The 20,000-nt window shown below is 51.1% G+C and overlaps 2 protein-coding genes across 2 annotated transcripts in view; one reads left to right on the top strand and one right to left on the bottom strand.

Moving 5' to 3' along the window:
• rbpjl (recombination signal binding protein for immunoglobulin kappa J region-like) overlaps positions 1–4,271 on the bottom strand; it is a gene marked incomplete at both ends in the record, with an annotated part of 37,042 nt that extends 32,771 nt beyond the window's left edge. Inside the window, one exon of the mRNA XM_083940044.1 lies at positions 4,241–4,271. Within this exon, the coding sequence (XP_083796170.1) occupies positions 4,241–4,271 (31 nt within the window). The remainder of the gene's footprint in view (positions 1–4,240) is intronic.
• Positions 1–20,000, top strand: part of matn4 (matrilin 4) — a gene marked incomplete at its 3' end in the record, with an annotated part of 44,030 nt that overhangs the window by 755 nt on the left and 23,275 nt on the right. Inside the window, exons 2-7 of the mRNA XM_083940043.1 lie at positions 11,858–11,991; positions 14,962–15,137; positions 16,881–17,039; positions 17,131–17,362; positions 17,450–17,572; positions 18,843–18,965. Of these exons, the coding sequence (XP_083796169.1) occupies positions 11,910–11,991; positions 14,962–15,137; positions 16,881–17,039; positions 17,131–17,362; positions 17,450–17,572; positions 18,843–18,965 (895 nt within the window). The 5' untranslated portion in view covers positions 11,858–11,909. The remainder of the gene's footprint in view (positions 1–11,857; positions 11,992–14,961; positions 15,138–16,880; positions 17,040–17,130; positions 17,363–17,449; positions 17,573–18,842; positions 18,966–20,000) is intronic.

Genomic DNA, 20,000 nt, shown 5'->3' with positions numbered 1-20,000 from the left:
TGTGTCTTTTTGTGACTTTTTGTGTCTTTTTTTAGTTGTTTTGTGTCTTTTTGTGTCTTTTTTTAGTTGTTTTGTGTCTTTTTTTAGTTTTTTGTCTTTTTTTGTCTTTTTTGTGTCTTTTTTTAGTTGTTTTGTGTCTTTTTTTGTTGTTTTGTGTCTTTTTGTGTCATTTTTTAGTTGTTTTGTGTCTTTTTTTGTCTTTTTGTGTCTTTTTGTGTCATTTTTTAGTCGTTTTGCGTCTTTTTTTAGTTGTTTTGTGTCTTTTTGTGTCTTTTTTTAGTCATTTTGTGTCGTTTTGTGTCTTTTTTTAGTTGTTTTGTGTCTTTTTTTAGGCATTTTGTGTCTTTTTGTGTCATTTTTTAGTCGTTTTGTGTCTTTTTTAGTCATTTTGTGTCTTTTTTTAGTCGTTATGTGTCTTTTTGTGTCTTTTTTTGGTTGTTTTGTGTCTTTTTGTGTCTTTTTGTGTCTTTTTTGTTGTTTTGTGTCTTTTTTTAGTCGTTATGTGTCTTTTTGTGTCTTTTTTTAGTTGTTTTGTGTCTTTTTGTGTCTTTTTTTAGTTGTTTTGTGTCTTTTTTTAGTCATTTTGTGTCTTTTTTTAGTCATTTTGTGTCTTTTTTTAGTCATTTTGCATCTTTTTTAGTCATTTTGTGTCTTTTTTTAGTCATTTTGTGTCTTTTTTTAGTCATTTTGTGTCTTTTTTTAGTCATTTTGCATCTTTTAGTGTCTTTTTTGACTTGTTGTGAATGTCTCTGTAATAAAGTTAAAATGCGGAAGTAGATCTATTTCAGTCTAACGAGCATCGAACCGGGAAAGACCCGAGGTTCCTTTGGGGTGAGTGAGGGAGGGAGGGGGGGGGGGGGGGGTGAGTGATGCTGTGGGTTCACACTGGTTGCCTGGAGGTGATGCTCTGCAGGCGCTCAAAGGGCTGCATTCAGACAGACAGACAGACACACACACACACACACACACACACACACACACACACACACACACACACACACACACACACACACACACACACACACACACACGGGGCATTAAAGTGTAATTCAAACACATCAAATAAGCGTAACAACAAAGAAATCCAGGAGAGTCGCTAACAGTCGAACGTGGCTAACAGCGGTTAGCTCGGGGCGGCACGGTGAAGGCATTCAAAGGTCTTTTTTAACCACTAATGCTGCTGAAAGAGACACACACACACAACGAAGCGTCGTCGGCGTAGAGAGTGAATCTGTTGGTGGGTTTGTGTGTTTTTGTGTGTTTTTGTCGTCATTTTGCTTCTTTTTTGTGTCTTTTTGCCTCTTTTTTGTGTCTTTTTGTGTCTTTTTGTGTCTTTTTTTGGTTGTTTTGTGTCTTTTTTTGTTGTTTTTGTGTCTTTTTTTAACAAGCTAACAGTGGTTAGCTCGGGGCGGCACGGTGAAGGCATTCAAAGGTCCTTTTTAACCACTAATGCTGCTGAAAATAAAAGCAAACCTCTGCAGCAGCATGAGAAGAGTCCCTACACACACACACACACACACACACACACACACAACGAAGCGTCGTCGGCGTAGAGAGTGAACCTGTTGGTTCTGTTTTGATGACTTGCGACAAAAAAAAAGACACATTAAAGAAGCAAAAACGACACAAAACGACACAAAAAGACACAAAAAGACACAAAAAGACACAAAATGACGACAAAATGAAACAAAAAAGACACAAAAAGACACAAAAGAGACACAAAAAGACACAAAATGACACAAAATAACTAAAAAAAAGACACAAAAAGACACAAAACAACTAAAAAAAGACACAAAAAAGACACAAAAAGACACAAAAACAACACAAAAAAATACAAAAAGACACAAAACAACTAAAAAAAGACACAAAAAAGACACAAAAACACACAAAAAAGACACAAAAAAGACACGAAAAGACACAAAAAGACACAAAAAGACACAAAAACAACACAAAAAAATACAAAAAGACACAAACCCACCAACAGATTCACTCTCTACGCCGACGACGCTTCGTTGTGTGTGTAGGGACTCTTTCAGCAGCATTAGTGGTTAAAAATGACCTTTGAATGCCTTCAACGTACTGCCCAAGGTGGTTTTGCATCTTTTTGTGGTGGTTTTGCATCTATTTTGAGTCATTTTGCATCTTTTTGTGGTGGTTTTCATCTATTTTTAGTCATTTTGCATCTTTTTGTGGTGGTTTTGCATCTATTTTGAGTCATTTTGCATCTTTTTGTGGTGGTTTTGCATCTATTTTTAGTCATTTTGCATCTTTTTGTGGTGGTTTTGCATCTATTTTGAGTCATTTTGCATCTTTTTGTGGTGGTTTTGCATCTTTTTGTGGTGGTTTTGCATCTTTTTCTAGTCATTTTGCATCTTTTTGAGGTGGTTTTGCATCTTTTTTTAGTCATTTTGCATCTTTTTGTGGTAGTTTTGCATCTATTTTGAGTCATTTTGCATCTTTTTGTGGTGGTTTTGCATCTATTTTTAGTCATTTTGCATCTTTTTGTGCTGGTTTTGCATCTATTTTGAGTCATTTTGCATCTTTTTGTGCTGGTTTTGCATCTATTTTTAGTCATTTTGCATCTTTTCGTGGTGGTTTTGCATCTATTTTTAGTCATTTTGCATCTTTTTGTGCTGGTTTTGCATCTATTTTGAGTCATTTTGCATCTTTTTGTGCTGGTTTTGCATCTGTTTTTAGACATTTTGCATCTTTTTGTGCTGGTTTTGCATCTATTTTTAGTCATTTTGCATCTTTTCGTGGTGGTTTTGCATCTTTGCAGGTGGCTAATCTGGCGTCGGTGACCCGCGCGGGTATGCTAGCCCCTGCTGTGACGTCAAATCTGTTTCGCGGCTCCAGGAAAGGGATGCAAAATGGCTCTTTGGCTAGCAAAGGTCACAGAGCCCTGGTCTAGAGTCAGACAGACAGACAGACAGACAGTGAGCTAAACCGCTAACGTTAGCTAACACACACATCTGGCTCCAATTAGCCGCTAACAAGTAGCGCTTTGTGTGTTTGTCTCAGCGTCTGCCGGCTGTCACTCGAACCCCGGACCGCCGACGGGACCGGACGCCCGCCCCCCCACCCTCACTTCCTGTCTCACACCCTCACTTCCTGTCTCTCTGCAGCTACAACAACAACTGTCTCCTTCGCTCGTCTCTGGAACGCGGCGCCGGCGTCCCGCGGCCCCGGTGCGACTCCGGCCCGTCCGTCAAACTGGCGCGCTCCATATGGAACTCGAACCGCCTCGCCTGCTGTTTTAATCTCCTGTCAGCTACGGGGGGGGGGGGGGGTTCGTTTCACGCGTGCAATGTATGTATGTGTGTGTATGTGACGCCGGGGGGGAGGGGCGTACGTCCATCTGGTTGACGTTTACCCCTGAGGAGAAGTGAGGGCCCAGAGGCTAGCTGTCACTCAAGAGGCCACGCCCCTAATTATTCACAAACTCCATCTCCGCCTCACTTCCTGTTACCAAAAAAGGGCATGTATGTGACGTCGGGGGGGAGGGGCGTACGTCCATCTGGTTGACGTTTACCTCCGAGGAGAAGTGAACGCCACTCAGGACGCCCCTGATTAGTCGCAAACTCCATCTTGTCAGACCTCGCCTCACTTCCTGTTACCATAAAAGGGCGTGTATGTGACGTCAGGGGGAGGGGCCGCAAACAGGAAGTACATCAGAAGTAAGTAGTTTCGACTCTTCTTCCCTAAACGACTTCATTCTGGAGCTTCTACGGGGAAAAACAGCACGTCGACAACGGGGGTCAAATATCCGCCGGCTGTCGGAGTTGCTCAACCTAAGGGTCGGGGCCCCGGCGGGAGGTCGCGGGGACGGTTAGCGGGGGTCGGACGATTGAAGTTGGGTTAATGAGCAAACGAGGGGGAAGGGCGTGAGAGTACTTCCGCGGAAGTCGGTGCGAAGCGCGACGCAAGCTAACCGGAGTTACGCGCCGAGACGTAGCCTGGTTACACCGTAAACGCACGGGGGGAACGAGGGGGAAGGGCGTGAGAGTCGCTCCGTACTTCTGTAGAACTTGGCTAACCGCAGTTACGCGCTAAGACGCAGCCTTGTACCGCAGATTGAGGACAGTGTCCCGCCCCTGGACGGTTGAACCGGTCCGTCGAGGGTTAACGGGGGTCGGGTATCGAACCGAACATCAGTTTAGCCAATCATCCCTGAGTGAACTACCTTTCCCTCTCGCCTCTTAACGTCACAAACAGCCGCGATGACACCAGTGAGACGCACCTTGCATCCCGCCGTCTTCTCCGAAGTCCATGGCGTCCACGACGGGCGCCGCCGGCTCTTAAGAGGAGGGGCACCTCGGGTCCGTCACGTGGCTGCCGGTTTGAAAAGAAAAGCAGCGTTAAAGGTGCCAACAACCTCTCGGAACAGCGCGCAGACGAGCAAAAGCGCGTAAAGACGGCGAACGCGGCGTCCGTCGGCGGGTTCGGGAATCGACTCGGCGGTCGACCCGGCATCGGCTGCGGCGCGACGGTCGTTGCTCATCGACTGCACGACTCGACGACGCTTCACCGCGTGCACTTCGTCGTCTCACCTGAAACCCGCCGGTTCAAGACCCTCTACGTCGTTCCTCTCGTTCTGTTTCCAGGTTCGATCCCCCCGGGTGTCCCACGCGGGCGATATCTCGTGGTCCAAACGCGTCCGGCGTCCTTCGAACCGATGTCCGGCGGCGACCAAACCGCCCCCGAACGCCGACTTCCCCCCCCTTTCGTCGTCTCACCTGAAACCCGCCGGTTCAAGACCCTCTACGTCGTTGCTCTCGTTCTGGTTCCAGGTTCGATCCCCCCGGGTGTCCCCACGCGCCGTTATCTCGTGGTTAAAACGCGTCCGGCGTCCTTCGAAACGACTCCGCCGGTGCACTTCCACCTCGTACGGTCGGTCTACAGTGAGAGACTCTGCGGTGGAACGAGACGTGTTCCAGTGTGTGTGTGTGTGTGTGTGTGTGTGTGTGTGTGTTCATGTTTGCCCTCCGTCCCGGATCCCTTATCTACCCACTGCCGTGTGTGTGTGTGTGTGTGTGTACACTACTCTATCTCTAGCGTGTGTGGATAAGGAGATAGTCACCTGTTGCCGGGCGGCGGGTTTCACACACACGCACCTTTTCAAAGAAGTACGAGTACGGAGCGACTCTCACGCCCTTCCCCCTCGTTTACCCCCGCGCGTTTACGTTGTAGCTAGGCCGCGTCTTAGCGCGTAACTCCCGTTAGCTTACAAGTGTACAAGTTGTCGGACTTTGACTCCGCCTCACTTCCTGTTACCAAAAAAAGGAGGGTATGTGACGTCGGGGGGGAGGGGCTGCAAACAGGAAGTACATCAGAAGTTGGCCCAGGTAGTGTGAGTACAAACGGGCCTGGAGGGGGGGGGGGGGGGCAAGGACCCTAAAGCACGGGGCACGGGACGGAGGCACAGTGGGAGGGCGCCCTAAAGATACACACCGCGCTACAGTTTGAGTTGTACGGTCTACGGTCTACGCGGATTCAAACCTTTACCTCATGTACGGTCTACGGTCTACGCGGATTCAAACCTCTAACTCATGTACGGTCTACGGTCTACGCGGATTCAAACCTTTACCTCATGTACGGTCTACGGTCTACGCGGATTCAAACCTCTACCTCATGTACGGTCTACGGTCTACGCAGATTCAAACCTCTACCTCATGTACGGTCTACGCGGATTCAAACCTCTACCTCATGTACGGTCTACGGTCTACGCGGATTCAAACCTCTACCTCATGTACGGTCTACGGTCTACGCGGATTCAAACCTTTACCTCATGTACGGTCTACGGTCTACGCGGATTCAAACCTTTACCTCATGTACGGTCTACGGTCTACGCGGATTCAAACCTCTACCTCATGTACGGTCTACGGTCTACGCGGATTCAAACCTTTACCTCATGTACGGTCTACGTTCTACGCGGATTCAAACCTCTACCTCATGTACGGTCTACGGTCTACGCGGATTCAAACCTCTACCTCATGTACGGTCTACGGTCTACGCGGATTCAAACCTCTACCTCATGTACGGTCTACGGTCTACGCGGATTCAAACCTCTACCTCATGTACGGTCTACGCGGATTCAAACCTTTACCTCATGTACGGTCTACGGTCTACGCGGATTCAAACCTCTACCTCATGTACGGTCTACGGTCTACGCGGATTCAAACCTCTACCTCATGTACGGTCTACGGTCTACGCGGATTCAAACCTCTACCTCGTGTACGGTCTACGGTCTACGCGGATTCAAACCTCTACCTCATGTACGGTCTACGGTCTACGCGGATTCAAACCTCTACCTCATGTACGGTCTACGGTCTACGCGGATTCAAACCTTTACCTCATGTACGGTCTACGGTCTACGCGGATTCAAACCTCTACCTCATGTACGGTCTACGCGGATTCAAACCTTTACCTCATGTACGGTCTACGGTCTACGCGGATTCAAACCTCTACCTCATGTACGGTCTACGGTCTACGCGGATTCAAACCTTCACCTCATGTACGGTCTACGGTCTACGCGGATTCAAACCTTTACCTCATGTACGGTCTGCGGTCTACGGTCTACGCGGATTCAAACCTCTACCTCATGTACGGTCTACGGTCTACGCGGATTCAAACCTTTACCTCATGTACAGTCTACGGTCTACGCGGATTCAAACCTCTACCTCATGTACGGTCTACGGTCTACGCGGATTCAAACCTCTACCTCGTGTACGGTCTACGGTCTACGCGGATTCAAACCTCTACCTCATGTACGGTCTACGGTCTACGCGGATTCAAACAGCTCATCTGGTGCCTCTCTCGGACTCTTGTAACGACTTCTGCAGACGCCGCCGAGTGTGTCGGGGTCAGGTGAGACCAGGACATCAGGGGGCCGAGGCACAGGAAGTCTGGAAGGACCATTACCGCTCCGTAAGGGGGGGGGGGGGGCGGGGGGGGGGGCAGGGAACCCGGCGTAACTTCCTTCTCCTTCAACCCCCACGGCTCCGCGTTCGCTTCAGGAATGACAGTGAAAGTGTCCTGGCATGTGTGTGTGTGTGTGTGTGTGTGTGTGTGTGTGTGTGTGTGTGGCCGGGACAAAGACTCCTCAGTGTGGAGTTCAGTAGCCGAACCCCCCCCCCCCTCACCTCCACCTCCACCTCCACCTCCAAATCCCCCTTTTCCTGTCTCACACACCGACAACAATCTACCACACACACACACACACACACACACACACACACGCACACACACACACACACACGCACACACACACACACACACACACAAAGAGGATCATTCAGCTCATTCAAGATGTTTCCTTGGTGAACGTTTCATCGACCGGACGCCGCTGAAGACCGCTGCTAGCATCGACCAGCTAGCGTCGACAAGCTAGCGTTGACTAGCGAGCGTTGGATAGCGAGCGTCGGCTAGCGAGGGTCGACCAGCGAGCGTCGACTAGCGAGGGTCGACCAGCGAGCGTCTAATAGCGAGCGTCGACTAGCGAGCGCTGACTAGCTAGCGTCTACTAGCGAGCGTCGACCAGCGAGCGCTGACCAGCTACCGTCGACCAGCTAGCATCTACTAGCTAGCGTCAACCAGCGAGCGTGGACTAGCGAGCGCCGACCAGCGAGCGTCTACTAGCGAGCATCGACCAGCGAGCGCTGACCAGCTACCGTCGACCAGCTAGCATCTACTAGCTAGCGTCGACCAGCGAGCGCCGACTAGCGAGCGTCGACCAGCGAGCGCCGACTAGCGAGCGTCGACCAGCGAGCGTCTACTAGCGAGCGTCTACTAGCGAGCGTCTACTAGCGAGCGTCTACTAGCGAGCGCCGACCATCGAGCGTCGAGCAGCGAGCGTCTAATAGCTCGCTAGTCGACCAGCGAGCGCCGACCAGCTAGCGTCGACCAGCGAGCGTCGACCAGCGAGCGTCGACTAGCGAGCGTCGACTAGCGAGCGCCGACCAGCTAGCGTCGACCAGCGAGCGTCGACTAGCGCGCGCCGACTAGCGAGTGTCTACTAGCGAGCGCCGACTAGCGAGTGTCTACTAGCGAGCGTCGAGCAGCGAGCGTCGACTAGCGAGCGTCGACTAGCGAGCGCCGACCAGCGAGCGTCGACTAGCGAGCGTCGAGCAGCGAGCGTCGACTAGCTAGCGTCGAGCAGCGAGCGTCGACTAGCGAGCGTCTACTAGCGAGCGTCTACTAGCGAGCGTCTACTAGCGAGCGCCGACCATCGAGCGTCGACTAGCGAGCGTCGACCAGCGAGCGCTGACCAGCTACCGTCGACCAGCTAGCATCTACTAGCTAGCGTCTACTAGCGAGCGTCTACTAGCGAGCGTCTACTAGCGAGCGCTGACCAGCGAGCGTCGACCAGCGAGCGTCTACTAGCTAGCATCGACTAGCGAGCGTCTACTAGCTAGCGTCTACTAGCGAGCTACGACCAGCGAGCGTCTACTAGCGAGCGTCTACTAGCGAGCGCTGACCAGCGAGCGTCGACCAGCGAGCGTCTACTAGCTAGCATCGACCAGCGAGCGCCGACCAGCTAGCGTCGACCAGCGAGCGTCGACTAGCGAGCGTCGACTAGCGAGCGCCGACCAGCGAGCGTCGACTAGCGAGCGCCGACCAGCTAGTGTCGACCAGCTAGCGTCTACTAGCGAGCGCCGACCAGCTAGCGTCTACTAGCGAGCGCCGACCAGCTAGCATTGACCAGCGAGCGCCGACCAGCGAGCGTCGACTAGCGAGCGTCTACTAGCGAGCGTCTACTAGCGAGCGTCTACTAGCGAGCGTCTACTAGCGAGCGCCGACCAGCTAGCATTGACCAGCGAGCGCCGACCAGCTAGCGTCTACTAGCGAGCGCCGACCAGCTAGCATTGACCAGCGAGCGTCGACCAGCGAGCGTCGACTAGCGAGCGTCTACTAGCGAGCGTCTACTAGCGAGCGTCTACTAGCGAGCGTCTACTAGCGAGCGTCTACTAGCGAGCGTCGACTAGCTAGCGCCGACTAGCGAGCGTCTACTAGCTAGCGTCTACTAGCGAGCGTCTACCAGCGAGCGCTGACTAGCGAGCGCCGACCAGCTAGTGTCGACCAGCGAGCGTCTACTAGCGAGCGTCGACTAGCGAGCGTCTACTAGCGAGCGTCTGCTAGAGAGCATCGACTAGCTAGCGTCGAGCAGCGAGCGTCTACTAGCGAGCGTCTACTAGCGAGCGTCTACTAGCGAGCGTCTACTAGCGAGCGTCGGCTAGCGAGCGTCGACTAGCTAGCATCGACCAGCGAGCGCCGACCAGCTAGCGTCGACCAGCTAGCGTCGACTACCGAGCATCGACTAGCGAGCGTCTACTAGCGAGCGTCTACTAGCGAGCGTCTACTAGCGAGCGTCTACTAGCGAGCATCGACTAGCGAGCGTCTACTAGCGAGCGTCTGCTAGAGAGCATCGACTAGCGAGCGTCGACCAGCGAGCGTCTACTAGCGAGCGTCTACTAGCGAGCGTCTACTAGCGAGCGTCTGCTAGAGAGCATCGACTAGCGAGCGTCGACCAGCGAGCGTCGACTAGCGAGCGTCGACCAGCGAGCGTCGACTAGCGAGCGTCGACCAGCTAGCGTCTACTAGCTAGCGTCTACTAGCTAGCGTGGACCAGCTAGCGTCTACTAGCGAGCGTCGAGCGTCGACCAGCAACCCGGAGAAAACCCACGCAGACACGGGGAGAACACGCAAACTCCACACAGAAGGGCCCCAGCCGGGATTCGAACCGGGAACCCTCTCGCTGTGAGGCATTCCACGTCCCGTACGGACCTTTTCCGAAGCTGTAAACATCAACATTTTTAAATACGTTCGATTCCCTGTTGCTGTGAATGTGAACTGACATCAGCTGACAGGAAGTGGACAAGGACCCCGGGGCTTGTTGCCTATTAATGGGATTCGAACCGGGAACCCTCTCGCTGGGAGGGTTGACAGTGAAACTCTGTCCTGCTGTGGTTGTAAAGCGATAATAACGTCGTTGACGGAGGGACATTCCGCTCCCGCCCCGTCGTAAACCACCCGACCGCAAACACCTGGAGAAGGCGCGCCGCGGTTACACACACACACACACACACACACACACACACACACACTCATCTGCTCGCGTGTCTGTTAGCGTCCCTGTAGGCTATCAGCTCCGCCAGCAGCAGCGGCGGCGGCGGCGGCGGGGGAGATAAGGACGGGGGTCGGGGTCTGAGACGCCGCCAGAGCCTTCTGTCATCGCTGAGTAATGAGCCAACGCGCAGACGAGCGCAGACGAGCACAAAGGCTCCTTTGACCTCCACTCACTATGTCTGGTCCTGCTTGTTTGTTTTGTCAGGTTCCCGCTGCGCCTCTGAGTCAAAGTGGTCGGCTTGTGGCTCCGTTGCCTGCCGCGTTTGAATCGGTATGTAACACCGAGGGGCGTGTCGACGGTCAACGCAGCCGGCAGGTTCTCTGGCAGCGGAGGAGCTGCTCTCATTGGCTGTTGTAGTCCCCGACCAGCGAGCGTGGGCTAGCGAGCGTGGGCTAGCGAGCGTCGGCTAGCGAGCGTCGGCTAGCGAGCGTCGGCTAGCGAGCGTCAAATAGCGAGCGTTGGCTAGCGAGCGTCGGCTAGCGAGCGTTGGCTAGCGAGCGTTGAATAGCGAGCGTCTGTTTTGTGTCGTTTTGTGTCTTTTTTTTGTCGTTTTGTGTCTTTTTTTAGTTGTTTTGTGTCTTTTTTTAGGTGTTTTGTGTCTTTTTTAGGTGTTTTGTGTCTTTTTGTGTCTTTTTGTGTCTTTTTTAAGTTGTTTTGTGTCTTTTTGTGTCTTTTTTTTGTCTTTTTGTGTCTTTTTGTGTAATTTTGTGTCTTTTTTTGTTGTTTTGTTTCTTTTTTTAGATGTTTTGTGTCTTTTTTTAGTTGTTTTGTGTCTTTTTTTAGTCGTTTTGTGTCCTTTTTTAGTTGTTTTGTGTCTTTTTGTGTCTTTTTTTGTTGTTTTGTGTCTTATTTTAGTTGTTTTGTGTCTTTTTTTAGTTGTTTTGTGTCTTTTTGTGTCTTCTTGTCGTAATTTTTGCGTCTTTTTACAGTTTTTTTTAGGTGTTTTGTGTCTTTTTTTTAGTCTTTGTGTCATTTTGTGTCTTTTTTGTCGTTTTGTGTCTTTTTTTAGTTGTTTTGTGTCTTTTTTTAGTTGTTTTGTGTCTTTTTTTAGTTGTTTTGTGTCTTTTTGTGTCTTCTTGTCGTAATTTTTGCGTCTTTTTAAAGGTTTTTTGTGTCTTTGTGTCATTTTTTAGGTGTTTTGTTTCTTTTTTTAGTTGTTTTGTGTCTTTTTTTAGTTGTTTTGTGTCTTTTTTTTGTTGTTTTGTGTCTTTTTTTTGTTGTTTTGTGTCTTTTTTAGTCGTTTTGTGTCTTTTTTTAGTCATTTTGTGTCTTTTTTAAATTGTTTTGTGTCTTTTTGTGTCTTTTTTTGTTGTTTTGTGTCTTTTTTTAGGTGTTTTGTGTCTTTTTGTGTCTTTTTGTGTCTTTTTTTAGTTGTTTTGTGTCTTTTTGTGTCTTTTTTTATTTGTTTTGTGTCTTTTTGTGTCTTTTTTTATTTGTTTTGTGTCTTTTTGTGTCTTTTTTTATTTGTTTTGTGTCTTTTTTAGGTGTTTTGTGTTTTTTTGTGTCTTTTTGTGTCTTTTTGTGTCTTTTTGTCGTCATTTTTGCATCTTTTTGAGTTTTGTGAAGAGGCTGAAGATCACATGAGCTGAATCCAACCGCTACTTTAAACACTTACAAAACCTCTGACACGTAAAAACATGAACCATGTGGTTATGACAGACTTCAACTTCAGCGCTAATAACCTGGTTTCACTTCTCTCTGCTTCCCGTCACCGGTTCGATCCCGTTCCAGCTCCTGAATCCAGCTGCGATCGACCCCCGTCTGTTACATCGTCGTCATCGGGATGAAGATGGGACACCTCGGAGCTCTGCGGGGCTTCGTCCTCCTGACCCTGGTCGTCGTCGCCGCCGCCAGGCCCAAAGCAGGTGAGCCTGAGATAAATGCTTTTAAGACCCACCTCATACCTCGTCCATGACGGCTGCTTTTGAACCGGGGTGATGTTACAACGCGGGGGTGTGTGTGTTCAGTCTACGGTTCACGGTAACGCTGAGGACTAAAACAGGTGTCTGAAGTCACGGGGGAGCGAGGCGGTTGGTGTTAGAACAGAAGTAGCCTGACCTGAACTGCTGCTTTTACTTTACACATGACTGAGTAGGAAGTGAAGTTTGTGACCACTGAGGGGCTTGTGTCAAGTGAGGGGGCTTGTGTCCAGTGAGGGGGCTTGTGTCAAGTGTCAAGTGAGGGGCTTGTGTCAAGTGTCAAGTGAGGGGCTTGTGACAAGTGAGGGGCTTGTGTCCAGTGAGGGGCTTGTGTCAAGTGTCAAGTGAGGGGCTAGTGTCAAGTGAGGGGCTTGTGTCAAGTGTCAAGTGAGGGGTTTGTGTCAAGTGTCAAGTGAGGGGCTTGTTTCATGTCAAGTGAGGGGCTTGTTTCATGTCAAGTGAGGGGCTTGTGACAAGTGAGGGGCTTGTTTCATGTCAAGTGAGGGACTTGTTTCATGTCAAGTGAGGGGCTTGTGTCCAGTGAGGGGCGTGTGTCAAGTGACAAGTGAGGGGCTTGTGTCCAGTGAGGGGCTTGTGTCCAGTGTCAAGTGAGGGACTTGTTTCATGTCAAGTGAGGGGCTTGTGTCCAGTGAGGGGCGTGTGTCAAGTGACAAGTGAGGGGCTTGTGTCCAGTGAGGGGCTTGTGTCAAGTGTCAAGTGAGGGGCTTGTGTCAAGTGAGGGGCTTGTGTCAAGTGAGGGGCTTGTGTCCAGTGAGGGGCTTGTGTCAAGTGTCAAGTGAGGGGCTTGTTTCATGTCAAGTGAGGGGCTTGTGACAAGTGAGGGGCTTGTGTCCAGTGAGGGGCTTGTGTCAAGTGTCAAGTGAGGGGCTTGTGTCAAGTGTCAAGTGAGGGGCTTTTGTCCAGTGAGGGGCTTGTGTCAAGTGTCAAGTGAGGGGCTTTTGTCAAGTGTCAAGTGAGGGGCTTTTGTCAAGTGTCAAGTGAGGGGCTTGTGTCAAGTGAGGGGCTTGTGTCATGACAAGTGAGGGGCTTGTGTCAAGTGTCAAGTGAGAGGCTTGTGTCATGTCAAGTGAGGGGCTTGTGTCAAGTGAGAGGCTTGTGTCAAGTGTCAAGTGAGGGGCTTGTTTCATGTCAAGTAAGGGGCTTGTGTCAAGTGAGGGGCTTGTGTCAAGTGTCAAGTGAGGGGCTTGTGTCAAGTGAGGGGCTTGTGTCATGTCAAGTGAGGGGCTTGTGTCAAGTGAGGGGCTTGTGTCAAGTGAGGGGCTTGTGTCAAGTGAGGGGCTTGTGTCAAGTGTCAAGTGAGGGGCTTGTGACAAGTGAGGGGCTTGTGTCAAGTGTCAAGTGAGGGGTTTGTGTCAAGTGTCAAGTGAGGGGCTTGTTTCATGTCAAGTGAGGGGCTTGTTTCATGTCAAGTGAGGGGCTTGTGACAAGTGAGGGGCTTGTTTCATGTCAAGTGAGGGACTTGTTTCATGTCAAGTGAGGGGCTTGTGTCCAGTGAGGGGCGTGTGTCAAGTGACAAGTGAGGGGCTTGTGTCCAGTGAGGGGCTTGTGTCCAGTGTCAAGTGAGGGACTTGTTTCATGTCAAGTGAGGGGCTTGTGTCCAGTGAGGGGCGTGTGTCAAGTGACAAGTGAGGGGCTTGTGTCCAGTGAGGGGCTTGTGTCAAGTGTCAAGTGAGGGGCTTGTGTCAAGTGAGGGGCTTGTGTCAAGTGAGGGGCTTGTGTCCAGTGAGGGGCTTGTGTCAAGTGTCAAGTGAGGGGCTTGTTTCATGTCAAGTGAGGGGCTTGTGACAAGTGAGGGGCTTGTGTCCAGTGAGGGGCTTGTGTCAAGTGTCAAGTGAGGGGCTTGTGTCAAGTGTCAAGTGAGGGGCTTTTGTCCAGTGAGGGGCTTGTGTCAAGTGTCAAGTGAGGGGCTTTTGTCAAGTGTCAAGTGAGGGGCTTTTGTCAAGTGTCAAGTGAGGGGCTTGTGTCAAGTGAGGGGCTTGTGTCATGACAAGTGAGGGGCTTGTGTCAAGTGTCAAGTGAGAGGCTTGTGTCAAGTGTCAAGTGAGAGGCTTGTGTCATGTCAAGTGAGGGGCTTGTGTCAAGTGAGAGGCTTGTGTCAAGTGTCAAGTGAGGGGCTTGTTTCATGTCAAGTAAGGGGCTTGTGTCAAGTGAGGGGCTTGTGTCAAGTGTCAAGTGAGGGGCTTGTGTCAAGTGAGGGGCTTGTGTCATGTCAAGTGAGGGGCTTGTGTCAAGTGAGGGGCTTGTGTCAAGTGAGGGGCTTGTGTCAAGTGAGGGGCTTGTGTCAAGTGTCAAGTGAGGGGCTTGTGACAAGTGAGGGGCTTGTGTCAAGTGTCAAGTGAGGGGCTTGTGTCAAGTGAGGGGCTTGTGTCAAGTGTCAAGTGAGGGGCTTGTGTCAGGTGTCAAGTGAGGGGCTTGTGTCAAGTGAGGGGCTTGTGTCAAGTGAGGGGCTTGTGTCAAGTGTCAAGTGAGGGGCTTGTGTCCAGTGTCAAGTGAGGGACTTGTTTCATGTCAAGTGAGGGGCTTGTGTCCAGTGAGGGGCTTGTGTCAAGTGTCAAGTGAGGGGCTTGTGTCAAGTGTCAAGTGAGGGGCTTGTGACAAGTGATGGGCTTGTGTCCAGTGAGGGGCTTGTGTCAAGTGTCAAGTGAGGGGCTTGTGTCAAGTGAGGGGCTTTTGTCAAGTGTCAAGTGAGGGGCTTGTGTCAAGTGTCAAGTGAGGGGCTTGTGTCAAGTGAGGGGCTTGTGTCATGTCAAGTGAGGGGCTTGTGTCAAGTGAGGGGCTTGTGTCATGTCAAGTGAGGGGCTTGTGTCAAGTGAGGGGCTTGTTTCATGTCAAGTACGGGGCTTGTGTCCAATGAGGGGCTTCTTTTTCTCCCCCCCCCCCCCCCCCCCCCCTCAGGTCCCGATCAGAAGTGCACGTCCGGCCCCGTGGACCTGGTCTTCCTCATCGACAGCTCGCGCAGCGTCCGCCCCCACGAGTTCGAGACCATGAGGACGTTCATGATCGACATCCTGCGCACGCTGGACATCGGACTCAACGCCACCCGGGTCGGGGTGGTCCAGTACTCCAGCCAGGTACACGTACGCCGCCGCCGCCGCCGCCCGCCACCGCCACCGCCACCGCCACCGCCGTAGCCTCGCGACCCGGGTCTTACCAAGCCCCTCACTTGACACTTGACACAAGCCCCTCACTTGACACAAGCCCCTCACTTGACACTTGAAACAAGCCCCTCACTTGACACTTGACACAAGCCCCTCACTTGACACAAGCCCCTCACTTGACACTTGACACAAGCCCCTTACTGGACACAAGCCCCTCACTTGACACTTGACACAAGCCCCTCACTTGACACTTGACACAAGCCCCTCACTTGACTTGACACAAGCCCCTCACTTGACACTTGACACAAGCCCCTCACTTGACACAAGCCCCTCACTTGACACTTGACACAAGCCCCTCACTTGACACTTGACACAAGCCCCTCACTTGACACAAGCCCCTCACTGGACACAAGCCCCTCACTTGACACTTGACACAAGCCCCTCACTTGACACTTGACACAAGCCCCTCACTTGACACTTGACACAAGCCCCTCACTTGACACTTGACACAAGCCTCTCGCTGGACACAAGCCCCTCACTTGACACTTGACACAAGCCCCTCACTTGACAAAAGCCCCTCACTTGACAAAAGCCCCTCACTTGACACAAGCCCCTCACTTGACACTTGACATGAGCCCCTCACTTGACACAAGCCCCTCACTTGACACTTGACACAAGCCCCTTACTGGACACAAGCCCCTCACTTGACACTTGACACAAGCCCCTCACTTGACACTTGACACAAGCCCCTCACTTGACTTGACACAAGCCCCTCACTTGACACTTGACACAAGCCCCTCACTTGACACAAGCCCCTCACTTGACACTTGACACAAGCCCCTCACTTGACACTTGACACAAGCCCCTCACTTGACACAAGCCCCTCACTGGACACAAGCCCCTCACTTGACACTTGACACAAGCCCCTCACTTGACACTTGACACAAGCCCCTCACTTGACACTTGACACAAGCCCCTCACTTGACACTTGACACAAGCCTCTCGCTGGACACAAGCCCCTCACTTGACACTTGACACAAGCCCCTCACTTGACAAAAGCCCCTCACTTGACAAAAGCCCCTCACTTGACACAAGCCCCTCACTTGACACTTGACATGAGCCCCTCACTTGACACAAGCCCCTCACTTGACACTTGACATGAGCCCCTCACTTGACACAAGCCCCTCACTTGACACAAGCCCCACACTTGACACTTGACACGAGCCTCTCGCTGGACACAAGCCCCTCACTTGACATTTGAAACAAGCCCCTCACTTGACACAAGCCCCTCACTTGACACTTGACACAAGCCCCTCACTGGACACAAGCCCCTCACTTGACACTTGACACAAGCCCCTCACTTGACACTTGACACAAGCCCCTCACTTGACACGAGCCCCTCACTTGACACTTGACACGAGCCCCTCACTTGACACTTGACACAAGCCCCTCACTTGACACAAGCCCCTCACTTGACACTTGACACAAGCCCCTCACTGGACACAAGCCCCTCACTTGACACTTGACACAAGCCCCTCACTTGACACTTGACACAAGCCCCTCACTTGACACGAGCCCCTCACTTGACACTTGACACGAGCCTCTCACTTGACACAAGCCCCTCACTTGACACTTGACACAAGCCCCTCACTTGACACTGCCTCGCGACCCGGGTCTTCCAGGTCTTACCATTAACGAACGGGTCCCCCTCCTCAGGTTCGAACCGAGTTCCCCCTGAAGGCCCACGGCGACCTGGACGCCATGGTGGACGGCATCAATCGGATCGTCCCGCTGGCCCAGGGGACCATGACGGGACTCGCCATCCGCTACGTGATGACCTCGGCGTTCGTCGGCGAGGAGGGCGACCGGCCGAAGGTAGACCGCCTCGAGACTCGGTTCTACGGTTCCCCCAACGTCCCCCCCCCCCCCGGGGCTCTAACCCACGGTCTTCTGTCCCTGTCCCTAGGTCCCCAACGTGGTCGTGATCGTGACGGACGGGCGCCCCCAGGACCGCGTGGCGGAGGTGGCGGCGGAGGCGAGGGACGCGGGCATCGAGATCTACGCGGTGGGCGTGGCGCGGGCGGACATGGCGTCCCTGCGGGCGGTGGCGTCGCCGCCGTACGAGGACCACGTCTTCCTGGTGGAGTCCTTCGACCTCATACACCAGTTCGGGCTCCAGTTCCAGGACAAGCTCTGCGGTGAGACGGGCGGAGACGGGACGTGGGACTGAGGTTCCCGGTTCGATGCTATGTCTTTGTCTCTCTCTGATGATGTGTGTGTCGCAGGTGTGGACCTGTGCCTGGAATCGAACCACGGCTGCGAGCACGTGTGCGAGAGCTCCCCGGGCTCCTACCGCTGCCTCTGTCTCCCGGGACACGTCCTGAGGGAGGACGGGAAGACGTGCGCAGGTAACGAAGAGATAGAGCTTTAAGTGGACGTTAGAGAGAATGCAGCTTTAAGTGGACATTAGAGAGAATGCAGCTTTAAGTGGACATTAGAGAGAATGCAGCTTTAAGTGGACATTAGAGAGAACGCAGCTTTAAGTGGACATTAGAGAGAATGCAGCTTTAAGTGGAGTCTCCTCCTGCTGGACATTAGAGAGAATGCAGCTTTAAGTGGAGTCTCCTCCTGCTGGACATTAGAGAGAATGCAGCTTTAAGTGGAGTCTCCTCCTGCTGGACATTAGAGAGAATGCAGCTTTAAGTGGAGTCTCCTCCTGCTGGACATTAGAGAGAATGCAGCTTTAAGTGGAGTCTCCTCCTGCTGGACATTAGAGAGAATGCAGCTTTAAGTGGAGTCTCCTCCTGCTGGACATTAGAGAGAATGCAGCTTTAAGTGGAGTCTCCTCCTGCTGGACATTAGAGAGAATGCAGCTTTAAGTGGAGTCTCCTCATGCTGGACATTAGAGAGAATGCAGCTTTAAGTGGAGTCTCCTCCTGCTGGACATTAGAGAGAATGCAGCTTTAAGTGGAGTCTCCTCCTGCTGGACATTAGAGAGAATGCAGCTTTAAGTGGAGTCTCCTCCTGCAGGACATTAGAGAGAATGCAGCTTTAAGTGGAGTCTCCTCCTGCTGGACATTAGAGAGAATGCAGCTTTAAGTGGAGTCTCCTCCTGCTGGACATTAGAGAGAATGCAGCTTTAAGTGGAGTCTCCTCCTGCTGGACATTAGAGAGAACGCAGCTTTAAGTGGACATTAGAGAGAATGCAGCTTTAAGTGGACATTAGAGAGAACGCAGCTTTAAGTGGACATTAGAGAGAATGCAGCTTTAAGTGGACATTAGAGCGAATGCAGCTTTAAGTGGACATTAGAGAGAATGCAGCTTTAAGTGGACATTAGAGAGAACGCAGCTTTAAGTGGACATTTGAGAGAATGCAGCTTTAAGTGGACATTAGAGAGGACGCAGCTTTAAGTGGACATTAGAGAGAATGCAGCTTTAAGTGGACATTAGAGCGAATGCAGCTTTAAGTGGACATTAGAGAGAATGCAGCTTTAAGTGGACATTTGAGAGAATGCAGCTTTAAGTGGACATTTGAGAGAATGCAGCTTTAAGTGGACATTAGAGAGAACGCAGCTTTAAGTGGACATTAGAGAGAACGCAGCTTTAAGTGGACATTAGAGAGAACGCAGCTTTAAGTGGACATTTGAGAGAACGCAGCTTTAAGTGTGTCTCTTCCAGCCGTGGATCTTTGCGCCGAGGGGAAACACGACTGCGAACAAATCTGCGTCGCCTCCGCGGGTTCGTTCGCCTGCGATTGCGATAAAGGCTACGAACTCAACGACGACGGGAAGTCCTGCTCGGGTAAGTCTCACGTACACTTACGAACTTTAGCGCTAGTCGAGTAAATCTCACGTACACTTACGAACTTTAGCGGTAGTCGAGTAAATCTCACGTACACGTACGAACTTTAACGCTAGTCGGATAAATCTCACGTACACTTACGAACTTTAACGCCGCTCAGGTAAATCTCACGTACACTTCCGAACTTTAGCGCTAGTTGGGTAAATCTCACGTACACTTACGAACTTTAACGCCGCTCAGGTAAATCTCACGTACACTTCCGAACTTTAGCGCTAGTTGGGTAAATCTCACGTACACTTACGAACTTTAACGCCGCTCAGGTAAATCTCACGTACACTTACGAACTTTGGCGCTAGTCGGGTAACTCTCACGTACACGTACGAACTTTAGCGCTAGTCGAGTAAATCTCACGTACACTTACGAACTTTAACGCTAATCGGGTAAATCTCACGTATACTTACGAACTTTAGCGCTAGTCAAGTAAATCTCACGTACACTTACGAACTTTAACGCCGCTCGGGTAAATCTCACGTACACTTACGGACTTTAGCGCTAGTTGAGTACATCTCACGTACACTTACGAACTTTAACGCCGCTCAGGTAAATCTCACGTACACTTACGGACTTTAGCGCTAGTTGAGTACATCTCACGTACACTTACGAACTTTAACGCCGCTTCAGTAAATCTCACGTACACTTACGAACTTTAACGCTGCTCAGGGAAATCTCACGTACACTTACGAACTTTAGCGCTAGTCGAGTAAATCTCAAGTACACTTACGAACTTTAGCGCTAGTCGTGTAAATCTCACGTACACTTACGAACTTTAGCGCTAGTCGAGTAAATCTCACGTACACTTACGAACTTTAGCGCTAGTCGAGTAAATCTCACGTACACTTACGAACTTTAGCGCTAGTCGAGTAAATCTCACGTACACTTACGAACTTTAACGCTAGTCGAGTAAATCTCACGTACACTTACGAACTTTAACGCTAGTCGAGTAAATCTCACGTACACTTACGAACTTTAGCGCTA

This window comes from Echiichthys vipera, assembly GCF_963691815.1.
Source record: "Echiichthys vipera genome assembly, chromosome: Y".
NCBI lineage: Eukaryota > Metazoa > Chordata > Actinopteri > Perciformes > Trachinidae > Echiichthys > Echiichthys vipera.
This window is presented reverse-complemented; position numbering and strand designations above follow the sequence as displayed.